Source organism: Somniosus microcephalus, chromosome 11, assembly GCF_052327205.1.
Source record: "Somniosus microcephalus isolate GS21.2 chromosome 11, FLI_Smic_1.0, whole genome shotgun sequence".
Lineage (NCBI taxonomy): Eukaryota > Metazoa > Chordata > Chondrichthyes > Squaliformes > Somniosidae > Somniosus > Somniosus microcephalus.
In genome coordinates, this window is record NC_140997.1 from 195,377,931 (window position 1) to 195,398,250 (window position 20,320).

At 42.8% G+C, this 20,320-nt stretch overlaps 1 protein-coding gene across 6 annotated transcripts in view; it reads left to right on the top strand.

Annotated features, from left to right (window-relative positions):
• LOC147111092 (ERC protein 2) overlaps positions 1-20,320 on the top strand; it is an 885,067-nt gene that overhangs the window by 234,832 nt on the left and 629,915 nt on the right. For all 6 annotated transcript variants that reach the window (XM_086001631.1, XM_086001634.1, XM_086001633.1 and 3 more), the window contains exon 5: positions 12,462-12,536. In XM_086001631.1, coding sequence (XP_085857757.1) covers positions 12,462-12,536 — 75 coding nt within the window. The remainder of the gene's footprint in view (positions 1-12,461; positions 12,537-20,320) is intronic.

Consider the following 20,320-nt stretch of genomic DNA (forward strand, 5'->3'; position numbering starts at 1 on the left):
TTGCTGTCAAAATAACAGCAAGGCTCATGGCCCTCGTTGGTATTTATGCGTAAATGGTACAGCAACTTCAGGCGAGGATAAGATGCGCTTTTAAATGCCAATGTCCAAAAGTTGCTGACCGAGTTGCTCCGCGATTAGCTTTGTGAAAATGGCATTTTGCTGCCTGCCTCACCGTTGACATGCATTGAATGTCATGAAGTTGCAGTATTTGCGCGGTGGATACGGTCTAAACACACCGCAGATGTTTAGGGCTAGTAATTAGATTTCCCGATGCTTGGATCATTACTAGGTCTAATGTTGCCTCTCCCTTCTTGGGCTTCTTACATATTGGGTCAGAAAGGAGTCTTGTACACATTGTTCAAAACTTCCATCCCTTTCTCCCCTTTCACTCCCTCTCCCTGCCTGTTTATTTGGGGGTAGTTGATAGCAATGAAGTAATAAAGATGTTCCAATGTTAAGACAAGCTATATTAATATGAACACTAAACATAATTTAAAAAAAAGTCTTTATATATTAACACTATTCTTCTTATCCTCATCTCTTTCCCCCATTCTTTGTCTTACAGCACACAAACAGGCTATTCGACCCAACTGGCCTATGCCGATGTTTCTGCTCCACAGACGCATTCTCCCACCTTGCTTAAATCACCCTATCAGCATATCCTTCTATTCCTTTCTCCCTCATATGCATATCTGTCCTTAAATGCATCCATGCTATTCACCTCTACTACTCCCTATGGTAGCGAGTTCCACATTCTCACCACTCTCTGGGTAAAGAAATTTCTTCTGAATTCCCTATTTGATTTCTTGGTGTCTATCTTATGTTGATGGTCTCTAGTTTTGCTCTTCCCCACAAGTGGAAACATTCTCTCTCTGCTCTATCAAAACCTTTCATAATTTTAAATACCTCTAGTAGGTCACCCCTCAGCCTTCTCTTTTCAAGAGAAAAGAGACCCAGCCTGTTCATCCTTTCCTGATAGATATAACCTCGCATTTCTGGTATCATCCTTGTAAATCTTTTTTGCACTCTCTCTCCAGTGCCTCTATATCCTTTTTATAATATGATGACCAGAACTGTACGCAGTGTTCTAAGTGTGGTCTAACCAAGGTTCAATACAGGTTTAGCATAACTTCTACTTTTCAATTTTGTCCCTCGAGAAATAAACCCTAGTGCTTGGTTTGCTTTTTTATGGTTTTATTAATCTGCATCGCTATTTTTAGTGATTTGTGTCTTTTTACTCCAGATCCCTTTGTTCCTCTACCTCATTTAGATGTACTTATCTAGCTTCCCCTTAAATGTATCTAAGCTATTCACCTCAACCACTCCATGTGGTAGCAAGTTCCACATTCCATCCACTCTTTAGGTGAAGAAGTTTCTCCTGAATTCCCTAATTTGATTTTATTAGTGATTGTCTTATATTTATGGCTCCTAGTTTTGAACTCCCCCACAAGTGGAACAACTTTTCTATGTCTACCCTATTGAACCCCTTCATAATTTTAAAGAGCTCCATCATATTTTATGATGGAGGTTCACTAAACTTGGAAGTATAGTGAACAGTGAGGAGGATAGTGATAGACTTCAAGAAGACATAAACAGGCTGGTGAAATGGGCGGACACATGGCAGATGAAATTTAACGCAGAAAAGTGCGAAGAACAGATACATTTTGGTAGCAAGAACGAGGAGAAGCAATATAAACTAAAGGGTACAATCCTAAAGGGGGGTGCATGAACAGAGAGACCTGGGGGTGTATGTGCACAAATCATTGAAGGTGGCAGGGCAGGTTGAGAAAGTGGTTAAAAAAGCATACGGGATACTGGGCTTCATAAATAGAGGCATAGAGTACAAAAGCAAGGAAGTTATGATGAACCTTTATAAAACACTGGTTTGGCTTCAACTGGAGTATTGTGTCCAATTCTGGGCACCGCACTTTAGGAAGGATGCGAGGGTGCAGAAAAGATTTACGAGAATGATTCCAAGGATGAGGGACTTCAGTTACGTGGATAGACTAGAGAAGCTGGGGTTGTTCTCCTTCGAGCAGAGAAGGTTGAGAGGAGATTTGATAGAGGTATTCAAAATCATGAGGGGGGCTAAACAGAGTCGATAGAGAGAAACTGTTCCCATTGCCGGAAGGGTCGAGAACCAGAGGACACAGATTCAAGGTGATTGGCAAGAGAACCAAAGGCGACATGAGAGAACTTTTTTATGCAGCGAGTGGTTAGGATCTGGAATGTACTGCCTGAAAGGGTGGTGTAGGCGGACTCAATCGTGACTTTCAAAAGGGAATTGGATAAGTATCTGAAGGAAAAAAAATAGCAGGGCTACGGGGAAAGGGTGAGGGGGGCGTGCTAGGACTAGCTGAAGTGCTCTTGCAGAGAGCTGACACGGGCTCGACAGGCCGAATGGCCGCCTTCCGTGCTGTAACCATTCAATGATTCTATGATTCTCTTTAACTTTGTTTTTAACACTTTTTTTTACCTAACCTATATCTTCTATGACTATATTTCTTTAAAAACAGACTTTAAACCATCTTAACTTCCCTTCTTGCTATCTATCCAAGTTTCCTTGGCTTGGGAGTGTTTTTGGACACTGGGTGAAAATGTAGACTTTTGTTTTAATATGCAGTACGCGTATCAATCAACACTGTTATTTCACTCAAACAGAACTAAATTCTACTTGTCAGTAGTTGAATGTGCAGATTGTTAAAATCTCTAGTTGTGCTGCTTACAATAGGAAATGGTGCACTAAACCTTTTGTATTGGTCTGTTGTTTGTGACAGTGTATATACTGTAACAGAGCTGCATGGTGCAGTACATTTCACTTGAAGTAGTTAAAATGCCTACTGAAAAGTTATTCATTGTGTTGAGTGCTAGACATAGATGATGAGTAAAGTAACTATGTAGCCCTTCAAGAGCTCAATGATGCGGGAGTTACTTTTACTATATCAGTGGGGTTATGGACACTTAAAGTAACCCTTGAGCCAAAGGTCAGTAACTGAAGTGCAGGACAAAGCAGTTTTGTTTTACCCTGGTTTTACTGAGGCTTTCGAGACTGGATGTTCATAAACCTTTCAGTATACAGTTACTCTCTGTTACACTTTGGATCTTTGTAGCATATCTTGACACTTTAATTAAGTAAATGAGGGGGCATTGGATGATCTTATCCTGATGAACAATGATAAGCTGTTAATGGACAAGAGCATCTTCCATTTGAGGGTTAGGTTTCCCAGCCACAAAGCAGCCTATGGTTTGTCTTTGTTGGGTTGTCAGCCTAATGACAAATACTGACTTGTCTGCCATGTCAATGGTATCTTGGTAAGCATTAAGCAGATCTATTTGGTTCGAGAGTTGCACGTTTTTTTAAAATATAAAAATTGACTACAATGGAGTATAAAAATTACATAGCAAGTTATTTTATCATGTATGCTTTAAGGTAATGAAACACATCTAATACGATAGCAAAATACTGCGGATGCTGGAAATCCGAAATAACAACAGAAAACGCTGGAAAAACTCAGCAGGTCAGGCAACATCCGTGGAGAGAAATAGAGTTAACGTTTCAGGTCGATGACCCTTCATCAGAAACACATCTAATGTTTTATCATAGCTGAATACATCGATATATATATATATATATATATATAACAGTCCGTCTGTCCGCTATACACTCAGAAGGTATAGAGCGTACCTACACATGTTATATCAAAAGAAAGCTGATGATCAAGGGAGTGTCATAGGTGTATTTACTTTTTGTTCAGACAGTATACAAAAAACGTTCAAAAATCCGCTCATTAGCGGTTGACCAATCCTACCGCTCATTAGCGTTGAGTGACGTGATGGTTGACCAATCCTACAGTTCAGTGACCTGATGGTTGACCAATCGGTGCGTCACGGGCGGGACCTAATCCTGCCGCCTCCCGAAACCTCGCCGCCAATTTTTCCCCTGCTTTTCCTCAACAGCGAGCGGGGCAGCTGCGTCGGCCCGCCGGAGCGGGAGGTGAGTTGGGGTCACTCGGGCCGGGCCTCACAACCGCTCGGCCCGAGACACAGAGCGGGGGAGCGGCAGCGGCTGGCCATCAACCGCGTGGCCCTCTAAACTGCCCTGGCAATGCCGGACCCCCCCCTGCTAGTATAGTATAATGTAATTAAACTTTCAAATGACTTATCCTGATTGAAAACATTTTAGAATCCCACCATCAGTTTACATAGAAACATAGAAGATAGGAGCAGAAGTAGGCCATTCAGCCCCTCGAGCCTGCTCCGCCATTCAATGCGATCATGGCTGATCATCCAAATTCAGTACCCGGTCCCTGCTTTCTCCCCATACCCCTTGATCCCTTTAGCCTTAAGAAATATATCCAACTCCTTCTTGAATATATTTAATGTATTGGCCTCTACTGCCTTCTGTGGTAGAGAATTCCACAGGTTCACCACTCTCTGGGTGAAGAAATTCCTCCTAATTTCTGTCCTAAATGGCTTACCCCTTATCCTTAGTCTGTGACCCCTGGTTCTGGACTCCCCGACCATCGGAAACATCCTTCCTGCATCTAGTCTGTCCAGTCCTGTCAGAATTTTATAAGTTTCAATGAGATCCCCTCTCATTCTTCTAAACTCCAGCGAGTACAAACCCAATTGACCCAATCTCTCCTCATACGTCATTCCTGCCGTCCCAAGTATCAGCCTGGTGAATCTTCGCTGTACTCCTTCCATGGCAAGAACATCCTTCCTCAGATAAGGCGACCAAAACTGCACACAATACTCAAGATGTGGTCTCACCAAGGCCCTGTACAACTGCAGCAAGACATCCTTGTTCCTGTACTCAAACCCTCTCGCTACAAAGGCCAACATACCACCTTAACCGCCTGCTGCACCTGCATGCTTACCTTCAGCGACTCGAGCACAAGGACACCCAGGTCTCATTGCACTTCCCCTTCTCCCAATCTATTGCCATTCAGATAGTAATCTGCCTTCCTGTTTTTGCCGCCAAAGTGGATAACCTCACATTTATCCACGTTATATTGCATCTGCCATGCTTTTGCCCAATCACCCAACCTGTCCAAATCATCCTGGAGTTTCTCGGCATCCTCCTCACAGCACACACGCCCACCCAGCTTTGTGTCGTCTGCAAATTTGGAGATATTACATCTAGTTTCCTTGTCTAGATCATTAATATATATTGTGAATAGCTGGGGTCCAAGGACCGATCCCTGCGGTACCCCACTAGTCACTGTCTGCCACTCGGAAAAAGACCCGTTTATTCCAACTCTTTGCTTTCTGTCTGCCAACCAGTTCTCTATCCAAGTCAATACCTTGCCCCCAATCCCATGTGCCTTAACTTTACACGCTAATCTCTTATGTGGGACCTTATTGAAAGCCTTCTGAAAGTCCAAATACACCACATCCACTGGTTCTCCCTTATCTATTTTACCAGTTACATCCTCAAAAAGTTCCAGTAGATTAGTCGAGCACGATTTACCTTTTGTGTAAATCCATGTTGACTTTGTCCGATCCTGTCACTGTTTTCCAAGTGCTCTGCTATTACTGCAAATAACATATCAGGCTAACATAGAGGAAAACGATGACCACGGTTATACATTTTCTGAAGTTTCTGAAATCGACAAAATGTAAGATGCAAAAATAAATTATTTTCTTTGTTACTTTGCACTGTTGCATATCGGGGTTTCAAACTGCATTCACTTTTATTAGTTCTGTAATAACCTACATATTAAATACTTAAAACAAAATGTCCTTCTACCTCTGGAACTTGAGGTAAAGGTGTTCTCCAACTGGGTCCAGTTGACGCAGCCTCCCTTCCTTTGGATCTTTGAGAGCTGCCAGGCATATATATGTATGCAGTGGTGACAGTAAACGTAGTATTCATGAAATTGCTTGCAGATCTGTGGTGGTAGTGGTAATCTTGCAGCATTTGGAAAAAGCCAGACCATTCAAGTGCACAATCAATATTACTGGGCCCACTCTTAATACTTCATCTATTTCCCTAACTAGTAGACTGCTGGTAGGTATATATTAATGTTGTCACTGATTCACATTATGATAATGTCATCATGCAAGGGATTCTGGATTGTTTATCCACCCTGCAAAACTGAAGTAGATGAGATGCGTACCTAATGCCAGTTCACTTTGGAGAGTTCTGGCTCCTGCATATGGAGTTGAGCAATACTAGTTCACTGGGTTTATACTTGGGCCAGAATGTTTAAAGGATTCCACCAGCAAAATTTACAAACTTGCACTGATAAATACCAGGAAAATTAAGGCCTAATGCTGCATTTGTATTATTACAAATATCCCTATCCCCCTCTCTATCTCTCTCTTCCCTCTACTCTTTTCCCTCTACCACATGCTGTCTTCTCTTTTCATCACTCACTGTTGCCCTTTCTAGTTCATTTTTCTCACTTTCTCTTCTCCCTCTACTTCACAGTTTCTTTCGACCATAATCTCTCTAACTCTGCTTGTCACTTCTCCCTCTCATTCTTTCTCTTCCCTCTTTACCCCTCCCATTTCCTCGCTCTCCTTTCCTCTACCTTTCTTGTTCATTCTATCTTCCTACATTTCTCTGCCTCTGCCACTAGTTCTCTGTGCCCATTTCTCTCTTTCTTGTCTCTGCCTGTTTGCCTTGTCTCTCTCTGCTGGTCCCTTCTCTCTTGCTCTCTGCCCCTTCTCTCTCTCGCTCTCTGCCCCTTCTCTCTCTCGCTCTCTCTGCCCCTCTGCTCGCTCCCTCGCTCTCTGCCCCTTCGCCCTCGCTCTCTGCCCCATCGCTCTCATGCCCTGCCCCTTTGCCCTTGCATCTATCCCTTTGTTTTGTCATGCCCTCGCGCCTTGCCCCATCGCACTCGCTCTCTGCCCCTTCGCCCTCGCTCTCTGCCCCATCGCTCTCATGCCCTGCCCCTTTGCCCTTGCATCTATCCCTTTGTTTTGTCATGCCCTCGCGCCTTGCCCCATCGCCCTCGCTCTCTGCCCCTTCACCCTCGCGCCCTGCCCCTTCGCTTTGTCTTTTTCCTCTCTCCTCCTTTGCTTGCTCATCCCCCCCCCTCTCCCGTTAACACTTACCCCTCTCGCTCTCATTCATTTCACTATAAAACAAAGCCTACCATTTTGTCCTTGTACAAGATTTTGGTTTGGCCTCATTTGGAATACTCTGCCCTGTTTTGGTCTCCTCACAGGGTGGGTGATATCGAGTCTTTGGACAGGGTGCAGAGGAAGACTCCCAAGAGTAATTCCCCTTTTTACGCATCTTTGAGTCTATCTGGGTAACTAAGAGCTGGGTCTCAATGCTTTAGAGAAGTGTAGACTTTTATGATCCGATAAGTTTATAAGGTAATGAAGGGACTAGATTATGTTTGTATAGACCAATTATTTCAACTGAATAGGTGAGAGAGGACCAGGGGTCACTCTTATATAATTTATGTAAGGGCAGAACTCGGTTCTTGTCTTGGATCAGTGGAACAGGTTGCTGGCTCATGGGGTTAACATTGATTCGCTGAATTCCTTCAAGGTAGAGCTGCACTTGTTTCTGGCTGGGGCGGAGAGCTCCTCGTACAAAAGAGATTGGTACCTTGTAACGTTACAGTTCAATGAACTTAAATACTTTACACAGAGAATGTATTGAATGGGCAGCATTGGGGTCTGATTGCAACAAGAGAGTTGGATAAATACATGAGGGAAAATTTCAGAGGGCTCTGAGCGGTATTGTGGTATGTGATGGTTCCTAGGTGCAAGACCCTGGGAAATGATGGCATCATACTGATATGGCAGGGTTTTTTATTCTAAAGATGATGATCTAGGGATCTTGCCTGGGTAATGTAGGACAAACTTTGTTGATGTACACTATAGCATACAGCAATTTGGGAATGGTTTGATGCCCAAAACTCATCTGGATGTTACTTTATGAATTATGACTTCATTTAAGAATTAATTCTATTCAGTTTCCTTTAATGATGCACACAGTTTTAACATAAATCTTTGCATGTGCTTACAAATACTTAAATAGTCATTTTTGTGTAAAATTTGCCCAAAGATTTTCCAACAGAATAGTGCAGTTCCAACATTAAAATCAATAATCTATTAATAGTTATGTAATAAGTATGGTAGGATAAGTTAAACATCATTTGTAATAGTTGAAGCAACAGCTAGTTGTAACTGAAGATCTGCATGAATTACTGGAATAACACACAGTTTTCAACAACCTTTAGAGATTTGACCTTTTCATCTATTAATCACATGGTGAGGTGCACTAGGAACTAATACGTTGAATAGCTATAACAGTCATTACTTGATCTGACTTAAATATTATGTTGCAGCAAATAAATGACCATGTTGGTTATTTTGAAATATTTTGGGAAAATGGCCTCAATGTGACCACACACTCTGTAAACAGCAGGAGCAAATTTAGGAGCTATACAGTCCCATTCACTTTGTATTTTGATGCATTTTTCTGGAAAAGCAGCATCCAAGGTTTGATTACAGAGGTGAAGATTTTAAGACTGAGTGACCTCACATCTTTTCCTTGTTAATTTGCATTTATAATTCTCCCCAAACTAATGTTAGCTTGAAAAATAATAAATTTTTCATTGCTCAGCCTTTGCATCTGCATGAAATCAATTATACAATATACTTCAAAAAGCAGTCTTTGCAGAAAGGAACAAGATAGTGTCTTTCACATTCCAGCACATCCTAAAGATCGTCATCCAAAAGTTGGTCGCACACTCACCTCTGAGTCAAAAGGTTGTGGGTTCAAGCCCCACTCCAGAGACTTGAGCATAAAATCTGGGTGACACCCCAGTACAGTACCAAGGGAGTGCTGCAGTGTCAGAGGTGCTGCCTTTTGGACGAGCCGTTAAACCTAAGTCCCACTTGCCCCCCTCAGGTGGACGTAAAAGATCCCATGGCACTATTTGAGAAGAGTGGGGGCATTCTCCCCAGTGTCAACATCACTAAAATAAAACAGATTATCTGGTGATTTTCTCGTTGCTGCTTGTGGGAGCTTGCTGTGCACAAATTGACTGCCTCATTTCCTACAGTACAACAGTGACTACAGTTTAAAAGTACTTAATTGGCACTAAAGCGCTTTGGGAGGTCCTGAGGTCGTGAAAGGTGCTATATAAATGCAAGACTTTCTTTTTCATAGCCAATGAATTGTCACTTGTTTTGCAGGCAAGCAGCAATGAGATAAAATACCAGGTAATTTTTCTTTTGAGGGATATATGCTGGCCAGGACATCGGGAGAACTTCCCTGCTCTTCTTCGAATGGTGCCATTTCATCTGAAAGACGCACCTCTGACAATGCAGCACTCCCTCAATATTGCACTGAAGTGTCACCCTAGATTGTGAGCTTAGGTCCAGGTGTAGGGCTTGAATCCACAACCTTCTGACTTTGGCAAGAGTGCTTCCACTGGGTGAAGCTGACACCGTGGATCCTAGAAGTAGACCAAATAAGTACAGCAAGGTAAGCTGTACTATAAAAATCATTCTTTATGTAGGACTTCATTTTTTTTAATTTTTTGGGCGGAGGGAGAACTTGGGGAAGATTATTTGACTATACATCTATTAATGCTGTTGTGGGAATGTTTCCTTCCCATCTCTCTGCTGAAGAACATAAGTGCTTGACTCTGGATTCTCGACTAGGAGATGCAGCTTTAAATTCCAGACTCCTATTTTAGTAAAAGTCATTTTTATTGTTCCATAGGAAAATGCATTCCTCTTAGCTGGGTTATTTGGGAGAACGGGGAAAACCAGTCATGCAAGTCTTCCTTGTTTGAATTGTTTAGATGGACTTATTGGTGGGTTGATCAGGAGCAATATTGGTGTGTCTGCGAGATAGACTGTCCTCCTGCATGCCCAAGGAAATGATGATGTGGATTTGAAGTGGAGAGAAATTGTGAAAATACAAATTTAAAATCTTACCTGTGTAATGCAGTACTTTGCTTATTTTTCTGGTTTCCAAAGGTTTCTGGTTGATACCAGCTAACACGATTGTTCTGAATACGAATATTTACATCAGTGACCAGAACCATGAATTTATTGTAAAAAAAAATTACTTTTTCTTAATCCCTCCCTACGACATCTGTGTCTTTTTCTGCTTTGTTGCACGTGCAAAATGAAGGCCAGGCAGCTTCCGGTAGGGTGAGAGAAAATCAGAGGCGAGTTATTACGCATCTCATAATGGGTGACTGAAGAATGGCATTGGTAGAGGCCTGGGCACAAGTTGCTTGCTGCCCCTCTTAGCTATTCATTGCTTGTGCATATTGGACAACAGAGAGAAGAGCAAATGAGTGTGTGTGTGTGTGTTTATAAGTTCATCCAAAAAGTTCTTCTGATCGCAAAGACTGAATAGTTTATTCACCATGTACAGGCTATCGGTGATGGGTCTCCGCAGAATTTTCCATTTTGGTGCCATATTAAACCAAAAATAATTTGAGAGAATTTCCACACTTCAACACAGTTACCACCAAGTCAAAGGAGCTTTCATAAACTGACAATTTTTTTGGATAATTTGCTCCCGGGTATGTGAAGTGCAGAAGGTTGTTTTGTTTGAAACAATAGCTGCAATGCAGTAAGTTTAAAAAAAATAAAAAAAAATAGCAATGGTTTAACTTACAGCTCAGGAACTTTGATCTACAAATTAAGATAGATAACCATATGAAAAAATGCAGACTGAGTACAGTGCTCCAAGATCAGTACAACATACCAGTGACTCATTGTCGTCTTTTAATCAGTTTTATTAGAATATCGGCTTTGTGGAGATAAAACAGGTTCTCAAATGATGTCCCTGACATTGCAGTTTTAAGTCCACTCGGAAAATCCATTAAAGAAACCCAGTCTGGAATGTTTGATAACTGCTTTGTGCTCCTACATTTAAAGGGGTAATTATCATGCTGTGGAGTTTGGTGGTGACCTCACTCCATGGAACATCCAGGAACAACTGATATTGCAAATCCATGCCATTGTAGCTGTTGTAGAGAGAGCTTTTCTCGAGTAATTTTCACAGATGTATTTTCTTAAATTTGAAACTGATGAGCTGACACATAAAAGATGATACAAGACATCAGCCACTAGTGGATCTCATTAGGTACACTGTCTTTTTGAATGGAGTTTATGACTGGATGATGTGGCCCCTTTAGAATTGCAGTGTGCTTTTTCTTGAATTTATAAACTATTAAAATCTATTAAAATATATATATTCCAATTGATATTTTTCAAATGTTTACTTGCAGATGCCATTTTATTGTAATGGCTGGACTGATCTTCAAACGGTTGTCACTTCATTTGTTCTTGTGTTTGTTGGAATAAAAATATTTTTGCTTCAGTAAGTTTTATTGGATGCACAGGGTTTATAGTTACATAGAATCGCATAAAATTTACAGCACAGAATCAGGCCATTCGGCCCAAATGGTCTATGCTGGTGTTTATGCTCCACACGAGCCTCCTCCCATTCTACTTCATGAAACCCTATCAACTTAGCCTTCTATTCCTTTCTCCCTCATATACTTATCGAGCTTCACATTACATGCATCTGTGCTATTTGCCAATTGAAGGACAAATGGTGGTAATATGGGAGGGATGGTTTAAAAGCAATTAATGCTGTCAGATGAGTTGAAACATGAGTCAAAGTAAAAGGCTGGTGTGTAGTCACATCTGTTTGGATTACATCTTTTATATTTCTGAGCTGTTGGATTATATAACATTGATTGCAAATAAAATGGTAGCTTTGCTAGTACTGACTAAAATTGCACTAGCACTTTTTGCCAGTATGGGCATAAATTTAATTTTCCTCCAGGAGGCTTTTACAGAGGAGTATCGATAGCTCTGTTGCTATCTGAGGAAATGAATGGTGCTGCATCTGTTTTACCACTCATTGTGCTGTTTTGAAATAATGCAACACTAAACAGACTTTTTTGTGATGACTGGCTTTGGAAGAGCTGGACAGTCTTAATATTTTTTAAGCACGTTTACCCAATATTAACTTCATGCTTTTTAATTCCCTCTTTCTCCTAAGTGCATAATTTCCACTAGCAAAAGTCATTTTTTCTAAGTAAATATATCTGTCATTCTTGATTTGTGTCTGTTTGATAAAGTATTGGTTTTGGCATGTTTTAAGAAGCATCAATTAGCTGTCGAGAATGCAATGAAGTATGGCTCGATGACTATGAAGAAGTTGCACTGTTGGATTAAATGGACTGTGCATTCGCTTGCTGTCAGTGTCACAGTTGACATTAATTATTGATAGAAGCTGACAAAGCGCATGTGCTGGTAGCGATGACTGTAATATAAGCTAGAAACTGCAGTGTACTGGGGAGATTAACAAGGGCTGGACCTGTGGCGTGTAGGCCATTTCATCTCCCCATTTTATTAAGTAGTCTATTTACATCTGTAGAGTACATTGTGTTGCATTTTTAAGTGATGGAACAATGAGTCGACAAGTTTCCTTTTGTCGTGTACCTCCACAGGAACTGCACCGGAGAACCCCACTCCAGCCAGAGTCCGCAAAGACAAAGGCTCTTCAGACAGTTATTGAAATGAAGGTAAGGTCACTTAGATACTTCAACAAGCTACTGTAGTGTGATCCTGAAAAAAAAAATGAATGTTTCATTGCTCTAAATTAATTAATTTGAAACTGTGATATTAGTCCTATGCAAGTTTCATATTGCGTTTAAACCAACTTTTAAATTGATGAATTTGCTTGTAAAGACAAATTAAAACATTGCATGTCTAAAGCTTGCCAGGAAGTAGTGGTGACATTTGTTAGACACTTCAATATTACAGTCCAGGCCTGATGGTACCTGGGATTTTACCTTTGCTATGTTTGTTCTGCCCCTAAAGGGCGACGGGTATACAATTAATGACTAAATGTGGAAAACTGGAATTCTTAACTTCAAACATTAATTACACAAAAAACACTCTCAACATTAACAAATAAGTCAGCTTTTGTTAGGTCATTAAAAAAAAAGCACCATCAAAAGTCAAGTACACTCAAAAAAAAAAAAATTGGAACCCAACAGTGGTAATATTTGATATGTCCTTCATGCAATAAAAATTATATAGCTTTGGTTGGAATGATATATGATGCAAACTCACTCTCTCTTATTGGAAAGGCATGCAAGTTAGTATCCGTTAAACTCTATTAAAACTTCTTTGGAGAAAAGATGTTCCTGTTTTATTTAATAGCCTAATCAGTTTAAAATAGTTCAGTTTCAGGATGCTGTCAGATATTTATGATTTATAGTTAGCAATACATGCATTTAAGTTTTGAAGAAATGATTGACAACTGGACAGGTTTACTTGTTTTTTGAACTTTCTTACCAATTTCCTCAAGGCTCTTTTAACCCACAGTTACAGACCACCAATTTGTTGCTTTGCTTCTTTGCATGTTACAATTGTGGGTTTTTAAAGTGCCATTTCTCTCAGTAGTTACACAGCAGTTTCTGTAAGTGAAACATGTTCCCAGAAGCTGTATCTTTTTAAGTCTTTCAGGTATATGACCCACTATCACCCTATTTACAGTCATTTATCGACTAGATTAATCATAGATTGACCATTATGATGCTAATTGCTTTGAATTAGCAACGTATTAAACTCAGACTAGAGATTGCACATGCTAAAGCAACTTTTATTTAAAAAAATTTTGACAAATTAAATGGAAATCTGAAGGCTAAAAACATGAGGAATTCATCAAATACTAAACCGTGCAATATGTAAACAAAACAAGAACTGTTCCTGATGGGGTAATTAGCCGTTTCAAGAAATATCTTTTGGAAAGTGTTATTTTTTTTTTACAGATTTAGGCTATATATTTCCCTTGGGGCCAGCATCAGTGGTCACTTCCATAAGTGGATCTCAGGTTCCTTACAAACCAGAGTGTGCCTTTACATGCCCAATATATCTGAATAAATGTAGTGAGGCTCCAGGATTAAATATATAGAACCCCTGCCAATCGAATCTAACTTACTGAAATCCTTTGGGTAAGGTCCGCTTTCTGTACCACCTTCAGTCCCACTCAATTGGCATTACCCAAGCTCCCATGGGAAATCTGATTCTGAAGGAATTACGTATTTGTTTTTCCACTGTTGTGCTTAGAACTGAAATAGTTTGTTTCCCTTCTTAAACGTTGTTGGCCCTTGACTCCTTTTGCAGGTAGGTGAAACCCAGGACCCTGTCCCACGCCAACAACAACCATCCGTGGCTCGTTTGTGCTTCATTTCCCAGTCCTAGCCATGTCCCTGCTAAGTAGTCTGACCATCACACCTTCATTCTCGTCATTAAAGCCGTAAATGGTACAGTTGTTGAAACCCATGCTGCTTTCACTCGTGTCCAAGGAGGGTATCTCAGCTGAACCAGCCGACGGGTACATCTGTTGCCCCTATAACACTTAGAATATGAACAATTCCACCTTTTACATACTGGTATCTCCACACCAGATGTCGTTGCATTAAAGTAAAAGCACCATGCGTCATACAACCCCTGTGTTTGCCTCACATTTACCATGACTGGGAGCGGATATAGTAATCGCAATGTCTCTTCCATGTCCAAAACCAACACTTTCTTACATTACGGCTGCCCTTCGTTCCTGCAAATTGTTGTTGGTTTTGTGACCCACTCTCACATTTAAGATACTTGGTGTGCGTTTTGGGCTTAAGTCAGTGGAGCGCTCATGGTGACCACGTGAAGCCCAAGCCATTTTAGGGCCCGAGCCTCATTTACATGCTGCCGGCGAGCTGTGGGTGCCCCTCTCGCAGTTCATCAGTTGTGGGAGGGTAGGAAATCGACTGGCTCTCACTCCAGGCAGGCAGGTTGGGTTGGGGAGGGGGCCCTCGAATGGGCTCGAGTTTCTTTGCTCGCCTCCTGGCCCCTTCAGAAATTTTTTTTTTTCCCCTTGTCTGTTTTGTGTGTGCTCTGCAGCAGTGCCTTTTAAGGACTGGTGGTTAGGCTGCTTAATGCCTGGAAATTGCAGTCGAGGTCCTAAACTGGCATAGGACATCGATTTTCATATTTAAGCATCCTCCCTCATGTTTTAGGTTGGCAGGCTGCTCGCTCATTTATAGGCCTACCTGAAAATTGCACCAGGCGGGCTTCGGCGTCAATGGGATGGCTGAGGAGTGCCCACAGCCCATCTGATTTTCATTGCCTGTTTTTCCGGTGAGAACTGGGTGGTCGGCAGTTTAAAATCACTCCCCCCATCATTGTATTTCTGTGTCCTGTTCCAATGCAAGCTGATCTACTGACTCAGCGAGCCTGATGGACAGCGTGGACCATCTGTCTTCCCACCTGTGCAGTAGTTTCCTGGCACTCAAAAGGCCAGAAAATAATCATGTAATTGCTTGAGAGTCTTGCAGTCCTGATCAAGCAACCCAAATGCTCAGATCATCTGGAACTGGTATCCGGAATCAATCCTTTAACGTTAATTAATTCAGTCCCTTATAATAACATATTCTATGCATCTGACCACAATTTCCAAATGGAGCATTACGCAAGTTGTAAGTAGTAAGAATAGCACGGTTTATAATTTCATAATCCGTGATAATGCTATAAGCGGTTCCACTAAATGATGCAAGTCGCTCTGCCCAAACTTCTTTGTTGCACTTATGATTTGATATTAATTCAAAGGCCCACAAAAATCCATCCATGTCATTTACCTGTTCGTATCAGATTGGATTTAACAGAATTATCCTGTACAAAGTCCTGAGCTAGATCAACTATATCCGCGCGTACTGGACTCGCTGATGTGGCATTCTCTGCCAGTTGAAATGCATGATCGTGCTCTTTCTCTTTTTCTGCTTGTTCCTTGCCATTTTCCTCTCCCTTGAATTTATGTAGAACCTCTCCTGTTCCACCTCAAACCTGTGCTGCTATTCTCATCTGCCTCGTGCTTGTGGCATTCTTATATCCTTCTTTCTCCTCCTTGTATTGTTCTTTCGCAGCTTCCAGTTTTGACACTTTGGGGTCGATTTTCCTGGAGCCGTCAGGTGGGGTTTCAGGCGGATTGAAACGCCGGGGTGAAAGTCAGACGGGGCGGGGAATCAGGCGGCGGTGGGGGGTCGCGACCCCCTATTTTTGCGTTCTCCCCCCCCCCCCCCCCCCCCCAACCCCGCCTGATTCCCCGCTCCGTCCGACTTTCACCCCGGCGTTTCAATCCGACCCGAATCAGTCCCGCCCGCAGCTGGCGGGACTGGTCGTCGGGAGCCTAATCACCAATAATTGCCATCTTTAATGCCATTTTAAGGGGCCCTTGCTGTTTTCAGCCTTTTCCCACGTTAAACACGCCTGGTGGGAATCCCGCTGATGAAACCTGGCGTGAACAGTGTCGGCTTGCTTACTTTCAGCTGCAGGTCAATCAGGAAAGAAGAGATTTAATCAGACAGCATTTGTAGGTTGCAGGACCTTGTTGTTTCAGGCTTGGGGCAACTTGTTCAAGGCTTAGGCACAGCGGTGGAAGGTTGGAGCCTCACACACTTCTCCAGTGTGAGCGCCTGGGAAGCCCCTCTCGCCACCCTCACTCAGCGCATCCTCAACTGAGGCACCTACCAGAAGCATAGGAGGCCTTTTTTTTCTTCCCCTCTTAGCATTAGAGAACCTCCAGCCCCAATCGCGAAATGACACACGCCACAACTGTAGAAGTTGCCATCTGAAATTTTATTTACAGTAACCAACTGATGGCATTTTAAAAATAAACACATTTCACCCAAGTGACTACCCTTGTGATTAGTGGTGCTTTATTTTTCTCTTACGCGTGCTCCTACATAGTGGTTCCCCTGTGGCTTCAGCAGATGTGGAGGCCCCTTGCTCACTTTCCTGCTGCTCCTCTCTCGACACCTTTGGCGGGCGTCCTCTGGGGTGGCGAGCCTGTGAGGGCTCGCCAGCAGTCTGCTGCTCCTGTGGCTGTGCAGGGGTTGAGACCTCTATCTCCATTGGGTGTGGACTCCGGCGGGGCTCTGACCGAGGGCTCTGCAGTGGCATGGAAGTGTGAGCGCTTGGAGAGGAGCCCCCACTTCCTTGAGGTCTGCCACCAACCTCCCTCTCATGGGTCAGGTCCCCGTCAGTGCCTGCAAGTGGCTTGAGAGCAGCTTGCTGCACATCAGGGGGGCCATGGGGACCCGTTTCTGCAATGGCAGTCCTACTCAGAGGGCCTGCCATGAAGGTCTGGTTTCTCTGTTCAATAGCTGATCATCGCTCCTCCAGAGATGTCAGTCTATTCTGAACACTCACTATGTTTTCAACACTCTGGTGACTTAGCTCCTCCATGGCCGTAGCCATCCTATCCTCTACTGTAGCCATCCTTTCCGCGGAGGTTGCTATCCTTTCTGTGGTGATGAGTTCATGCGCCAATGACTCCACAAAGGCTCTGCTCATGTTCGCTATGGACTCCTCTATTCGCTCCACACTCGCAGCGACCCTGGAGACAAAACCTGTCAGAGACTCCTGCATCTGTGCATGGAGATTCATCACCTCTTCTTTTGCGGATGGACGCAGAGGCAGAGGGTCGACATACAGCAGAGCTGAGCTGGCAGAGTCCTGCGCCCTCCGACGAGGACTCTCCGCTGCTGTCCCTGTCTCCACCATCTGCTGATGCTCACTTGTGAGCTGTGATACACCAGGTGACAACATTACTCTATCTCGCGAAGGTCCCACCGAGGTGTGTGTGTCTGTGCTGGCTGCGCTGAATTCTGCTGACGCTGCGCCCTCAGAGGTGGGAGCTTCCTCTGAGGCGTCTGGTTGCTCAGCCTCTTCCTCCGCAGTGGGGACAGGGGCTTCGGATGGTCCTGTGGGGGAGTAAAGGAAAGAGTTAGAGATGTGATGCCAAGGTTACATGCACATTGGATTTTGCAGATGTTCATAAGTCCAAATGATGTAGCTTCAGAATCATAACAGCAACTCATGCTATGTCAATGAGAGAGATGGAAAACTATTCTGTCACCAGCTTGCGGGCCTGCCCCTGTCTCTCCTTCCCCAGCTTCCGCAGCCACATCAGCCCCGACAATTTCCAGGACTCCTTCCTCCCAGGGGGTCGGGCGGGCCCCCTCTAGTCCTGGCTCGCGCTCTGTTGTTGTGAGCTCTCTTTTCCTGCAATGAGGGAGACAAGTGGAGTTTGAGTGAGAATGAAGGAGTGAGTGTAGAGATTGCATAACCTAGATACTTAGAGGGAGACAAAGATGGTGTGAGGCTGCAAGACCAAGGGCCCTCCCTGTGTGTTAGTTGTGCTCAAAATACCAGAGTGTGAGGGCTGCATTGTGGAATAGTTATGTGAACGTGAGCATAGAGAGAGAGGGAATGGGTAAGGGTGCATGGATGTGACTGTGAAGTGGGATGTGGAGGAAGAGAGTGCTAAAGCTGAGTGCTGGTGGGAAAAGGCAATGGGGATCAGAATGAGGGTGGTGGAAACTTCATACTTACTTTTCCTGTACGGTGAAGGTCATGGAATCGCTTCCGACACTGTATCCAGGTTCTTCTGGTGACTCCCAGCAAGTTGACATCTGCTGCCACTTGCATCCATGCAGCCTTGGTCTCAGTGGGAGGCCTCTTCCTCCCTGACCTAGGGAAGATGACCTCCCTGTGGGCCCTCACCCCGTCCAATAATACCTGCAGTGAAGCCTCGTCGAATTTGCTGGCAGCTCGGGGTCTGGCACTGGCCACAGCTGCTGTAGGCTCCTCTGCCATCCTCTGTGGTTCGCATGGAAGCCTGCAGAGGTTGCAATGCTTGCTGTAGACTTTAAAAGCACCACGAATGACGACATCATACTGTGGGGCTTTCTGACTGGAAATAGTCAATTAGCAAGGGTTCCCACACACTGGAAATGAATTGGCCAATTGAGGGAAAATTGCATCAATCTGGCAGACCCATTTACATTCGTGTGGGAACCCCGACATTCGGGGAACCCGACAATTCCCCGCACCTGCGGGAAAATCGACCCCTTTGTCTCTCCTCAGCAGCCAGTTGGGCTAATTTAGCTTTCCAGTTCTTCTTCTACAACCTATTCTGTCTATTCTTTTACTCACTTGCTTCTAAAAGCCTTTGCTACTTTTCTTCTATGCTCAGCAAATTTTTCTCACTCCTTGAAGCCTTTCTAATCTCAGTCTTTGCTTCCCTTCTATGCTTTTTATATTTTTCCACTGTTTCCTCCTGTATTATCTCCCCTATATTTAATGTCTACCTGTACCTCTCTTTTTACATTAAAATGAATTTTTACTCTGAGTGAGTTAGTGACACAGTGGTTTTGACAATGTGGTTTTTCCTGGGCGGGGCTTCGTTTCCTTGCAACAAGCAGCTATTTGTACCAGTCCCAAGGAAAAGCTATTTATTAAATTATTTCCACCTCCTGGCTTGTTGGAACTGAAATCCTTTAGTATTAAACTAACTTCAAAATGTTTAAAATACCCCCCATCACTGAATAGAATGTCGCAACACTTCTAATGGTATACTTATTGCAGCGTTCATCATCATATGATTTTGGGCCTGATAAGATATGGCAGGTATGTTAACTTAAATTTCCAGACCGGGTGCGCATGTGTGTGTGTCCAATTTCCTTTCTTCAAGGAAAAGTGATTCCTTGTAGAGAAATGTAAGTATTGCCACAATAGGGATATTTTGCTGCTGAATTGGTACATCACTGTCATTAGGTTTGTTCAAGGCCAAGTTTTGATACCAAGATTCATTGATCATCTGGCACTTTTCAATGATAAACCTTTGTGATGTGTAAAAATGTTTTATGTGGCATGTGTTTAATGGAAGTCCAACACAAGTGCATTGTTATAATATGATTCAGTGTTAATATCTACTGTGCTGTATTTTTATTGTGGCATCCCTTACTTAAAGGCAAGCTTTTGGTTTTGAATAGATCTTTTATTTTCTTTTTTCAATAACTGTGTGAAGAGATGGTTGGTTGAGTTTGTTTTGCATTTGCAGCAATTCTTAATTTAATTTGATTAAAAACAGCCAAATTAAATTTGGTAAAATTGCTTCTAAAAATCTATAAATTTGGTGCATGCCAACTGTGTGAGTGCTCTGAGTTGTCTGCTCTGATTTAAAGTAACAAGGTATCAAAGTTGAAGCATCCTTGATGAAACCTGTGACAATTACATTGAAAAATCTGTCCCTGCCCAAAAAATGTAATTTCTATATATTTTCAAATGTAATTTTCCTTTCAAAGGGAAACTGAACACTGGGATCTTATTTTTATTGTGCATGTTTTATTGAGCCAAACAACAACAATAACTTGTATGTGTATGCTTCGCAGGAGTATTGTAAGACAAAAAAATTGGTGACATCGAGCCACATAAGGAGAAATTAGGGCAGGTGACCAAAAGCTTGGTCAAA